The 5000-nt window shown below is 39.6% G+C and overlaps 1 protein-coding gene across 1 annotated transcript in view; it reads left to right on the forward strand.

The window, feature by feature from the left end:
- LOC125026904 (aryl hydrocarbon receptor repressor-like) overlaps nucleotides 1-3610 on the forward strand; it is a 90843-nt gene extending 87233 nt beyond the window's left edge. Inside the window, exons 2-3 of the mRNA XM_047615504.1 lie at nucleotides 2627-2817; nucleotides 3579-3610. Coding sequence (XP_047471460.1) covers nucleotides 2627-2817; nucleotides 3579-3610 — 223 coding nt within the window. The remainder of the gene's footprint in view (nucleotides 1-2626; nucleotides 2818-3578) is intronic.
- The last annotated feature ends 1390 nt before the right edge of the window (nucleotides 3611-5000 follow it).

Here is a 5000-nt window from a genome sequence, read left to right on the forward strand (position 1 = left end):
TCTCTCTCTCTCTCTCTCTCTCTCTCAATCTCTTTCTCTCTCCCTCTCTCCCTCTCTCTCTCTCTCTCTCTCTCTCTCTCTCTCTCTCTCTCTCTCTCTCTCTCTCTCTCTCTCTCTCTCTCTCTCTCTCTCTCTCTTTCTCCTTCCTCTCCCTGCCCCTCTACCTCTCTCCTCTACTCTCTTCCACTTCCCTCTCCCTCTCCCTCTTCCTCCACCTCTTCCTCTCCCCCTCCTCTTCATCTCTTCCCCCCTCCGCCTTCCCTCTCCTTCTCCTTCAAATTTATCTTCAGAACCATACAAACATCTGCAAGGGTTAAAATCCACCGTCACATACTGCAAACGCAATAAAAACTGCCTGATATATTGCAGAAATACTGATTTGCAAGCCGCCCCGAACGATAAATCTGGCGTGGTTCTTTTAATGAAAATATCTTTATTAATTCATGCTCCTAACTATTTTGTAAGAGACTGATTTATTATGCTTCGCCTCTTGGAGTTCACACATTCACCTGGTGCAGGCAAGTGGAGGCGAGGTGTGTGTGTGTTTGTGTGTGTTTGTGTGTGTTTGTGTGTGTGTGTTTGTGTGTGTGTGTGTGTGTGTGTGTGTGTGTGTGTGTGTGTGTGTGTGTGTGTGTGTGTGTGTGTGTGTGTGTGTGTGTGTGTGCGTCTATATATATGTGTATGCACTTGAAGCACCGTGAACACGCGACCTCCCTTTCCCAAATGACTAAATAGCCCGAAAGGAGTCTCATCGAGCGAGACCGTCACCCGCTGAAATCCATTTTATGAGGAATATTACCTTCCCCCTTTACTCTGTGAACGCTATCATTACCAGTTATTAATACGTCCTTTTTCTCCTCTCTTCTTTTCATTTTATTCTTTAACCTCTTTTCTCTCTCGTTCTCTCCCATATTCACTTCGCCCTCTGGTCATATTCATGCACAGGTCACCATTGTATTTGAAAGACATGTTTATTTCTGTATCATATTGTATTTTGCATTATTCTATTTGCCATTGTTTTCCTTTGATGTCTATAAGTATATATTGCTATCCAAAGAATATGTTTCTACTAGTAGTCTTCACTTTTTGTGCTACAAAGCAACGAGTATTACTCTTAAATTCTAGTCGTGTTCTTTGTTAATGCGCTTCCTTTAACGCGGAAACCAGAGCTAGCCGAAACCGCCAACGCACTCGCCAAAAAGTGCCGATTCCGCCAGATTTCCGGTAACTTTTGGCGATGATTGCGGAAATTAGCGGAAGTCAATACACACTTGAATGAAATTGAATAGCTGTATTTCGCTGTTTGATGGCCGTGATGAGCCTGTATTATACAGCAACACCTACGGGAGCCGGCGGGGGCGGTTTGAACACACGCCGGTGTTGAATGGCTGGTTTCCATTCTTAACTTTCGACACGCCATTATATATGTTTTTTTCTTTTCTTTTTTTGAGTAAGTTATAGTCTGAGCCTTTCTGACTCACGAGATACATTGAGTACGAAATATTTTGTATTCACTGCTATGAGAATATATTTCTCCTTAGTTGATCACTGCAGCCTATATATAATGAAGCCATACGTGTACAAAGAATACCTAATCTTCTACTACAACCAAATTTTATTTAATTTATAATTTAGTTCAGCAGAAAAGCTCAACCCCAAAAATTAAGCTTAATTACATATAAACATATACATGTATCATACATACACAATTCTGATATGGTCTAGTATAGCTAAATCCCTTTTTTTCATTATTATAGCATGATGCTTTAATCCAAAGCTGAAGTATTATGTGCATATATATTGTAACATAATACCTCTGCATTAGGGTATAAAAAACGTACGTTGATTATATACAAGAAAACCCAATTTGCTGTCTATATCTACATCATATCTGTGTTTAAGTTACATTTATATGAATTTTAGAATTCTGTTTATGTTCTACGTTTTTATTACAGTGCAAAATTTTAACCCAGAAATGAATCGCATCTTCTCTGTGTTCTAAACTGAAAATTCATACTTTTGTATTTTGCATTAGAATCTTTCCCACAATTTTATTTCCCCGAATTTTTCAAATTCGAAATCCCTCTCTCTCCCACAGTATAAATCATTATCCCAAACGCAAATCCCATTTCCTCGAGACTGAATCAAAACTCATCCAATTTATATAATCTGAACTTCCTCTGTGTCTCTCCCACAGAAAAAAATCCAAGGTCGAATGTTTCTATTCCTTTTTCATTATGTATACCCCCCCCCCCCCCGTTCTTCTCCCACAATACTGAATCTTCAGTATGTCTATCTAATCCGAAATCTATCTGGTCTCTCCTTATTCCATATACTTTGTAATTATCAATTACAGATTATCCACTTATCTAAATCTGACTCCCTCTGTCTCTCCCCAACAGCATAATTCTATCATAAATCATCTGATTATCTAATGCTGAGTCCATAACTTCAAATCCTTGTTTCGCCCCAACAGCACCCTTTTAATCACAAACCTTCGAATCACCGCATTCAATTGATTTAACTCCCAGTGCCTCCTTCTCTCCCCACAGCATAACTCTAATCATGAATCCTCTAATTCTCTACTGCCACTTCCCTAACTCTGAGTCCTCCTTCTCTCCCGCAGTATAAAGCCACAGCCCAAAGACGGACAGACGAAAAGCAATCCTTCGAAACGGCACAGAGAGCGGCTAAACGCTGAACTCGACACCCTAGCCAGCCTCTTGCCTTTCGAACAAAATATACTGTCAAAGCTCGACAGACTATCCATCCTTCGCCTCTCCGTGTCGTATCTGCGGACGAAGAGCTACTTTCAAAGTGAGTATAGTGTTCTGTATTGTGAGTATTGTGCTCAAAGGAAGGGGGGTTGTGCTAGTCTTAGTGTAAGTGGGGTGTTAGGGGAGTGCTTAAAAGGAAATGTAGTGGTACTTTCAGTATAAAAGGGTGTTAGACTTGTATAAGGGTGTTGTGTTAGTGTCAGAAGGACAGGGTAATCACTATTATAGAGAAAATTAACGTAAATTTCATTACTATGATGAGGAAGGACCTTCATTATTACAACAAATATATATAAATCAGTATAGAAAAATATGTCACATGATTAGAAAGAAGGACATTGCAATTACATTAAAGTAGGTTATTATAAGAAAAGGCTTCATTATAGAAGCTACATTTCAAGTATGTCATGTTATTTTACGAGGCATAAATATTGTAGTAAAGGGAGAATTCAACTGTATGGTTACAATGCCATAACATCACTGATATATTCTAATACGAATTGTATTTTAAGCCTATGAAGATACTGTTTTTTTTCTAATTGCCTCTTTCTAGGGGTAATTCAGGTTTCAGAGGAAGTACTCTTCGCCGTAAGATAATGACTAAGCAAGAATGATACCTTTTTACTACATTCCCAGTTTAACTCACCGTTTAATTTCAAGTATTATGGCGACGTCATACTAACACTTAAAAGCCCCGGGCATATTATCATTAAAAATTCAAGCAAGATAAGCGAAGGAAAAAATGATAATAATACCTTCCCCAAAAATGTTACACTTTGGAATGTTTCTGTTACACTCCAGAAATTTATAACCTGTCTAAGTACAAGTTATAATGTACACACATACCCAGTACTACCCTCATATTGTAGCCAGTCGTTATCTTCAGTTCCAAATGATCTTATGTCATCGTTGGGCACTTGATCTACACTTTAATCAGCCCTAAAATAAAATTATAATAGACTATGTATGGTTCCATTACAGAACAAATTAGATTGTTATACATGAATTATGGTTACATATTACACGTAAGTTGTTCCATTAAGTAACAAACTTTATTACGCCACTGTTAGGCTCTCGGTCTTTGCCTTAATCTAACTTAAAATGTAATTACAAAAGTTTATGGAGACTCGCGACTATGGCCCTTTATTTCAACACGGGCTAATGTAATGTATAAGTGCCAGGGAGCCCGCCATTTTATGTCGTCTCCCTTATAGGTTCCAATTCTCTTTATCTCTTTTGTTATTCCTCTTAGGCACATGGTAATTCGGGGAGTATCTGGCATTCTATATATAATATCTCTTCTTCATTCTCTTATAGTCCCCATGCTATATCTCGAGAAAAGGAAGGTTAAAGTGGAATACATTCGTGGCACTGTATATAACTTTTTTTCTTTATTTTCCCCCAGCCTAAGTAAACAAGTTCGAAGTATTTCCGAAATCAGGCGAAGAGCTGTGCTTATATATCGGGGTCCAATGCCAGTGCTTCATCAACTCGGTTTCCGCCTGTATTGATTACCGCTACTTGTATCCTCACACACACACACACGCACACACACACACCTTCCCTCCCTCCCTCCAAACCCCGATTTTTAGATCACCAGAAGTCGGAAACCTCGCTTTTTAGAGGTAAACTTACTCTCTACGTATGTTATGGTACCATGCGTGAGGTTAATATCACATGAGGGTTGTGTTTGTGTGAGTTACGAAGGGCGTTGAAACTTTCATCTTCTTACGGTTATGTCTCTCCGGGTTCTTTGTCGGCTGGCCTCTGAGGGTCTTTGTTTCCATAGCAACGAATGGACGCTAACATTGTCACGATCACCGACTCGTATTTCCATTTCGGTAAATACTCTTCTCGGCAAATCTTTCTGACTTCGTTGATTTTCATCTCTGGGAGTTATGATTGTGTTACTTGATGTGCATAAAAGGTTGGAGTGTTTATCCTGCCGGAGTTGGACGCGTGGTAAGGATCCGAACGCATTTACTTAAGCCTAGGTCGGAGTCAGAGATCATAGCGCCGGCCTACCCCTAAGCGATGGAAAAGGGGAAGGAGCGGAGGTGCGGACAGTTTTATTTCCGATTTATATATTTCCCTCAACCTCCCTTGATGACGCAGATCAAGTCATCGCTTCAGCCTTGCATTGTTCCTGAGAAAAAAAGACTTAGACGAAATAGAAGCGGACGAATTGCAGGAAAGAGAGGAAACGGCGGGAGTTGAATAAAT

This window comes from Penaeus chinensis, chromosome 7 (genome assembly GCF_019202785.1).
Source record: "Penaeus chinensis breed Huanghai No. 1 chromosome 7, ASM1920278v2, whole genome shotgun sequence".
Taxonomy (NCBI): domain Eukaryota; kingdom Metazoa; phylum Arthropoda; class Malacostraca; order Decapoda; family Penaeidae; genus Penaeus; species Penaeus chinensis.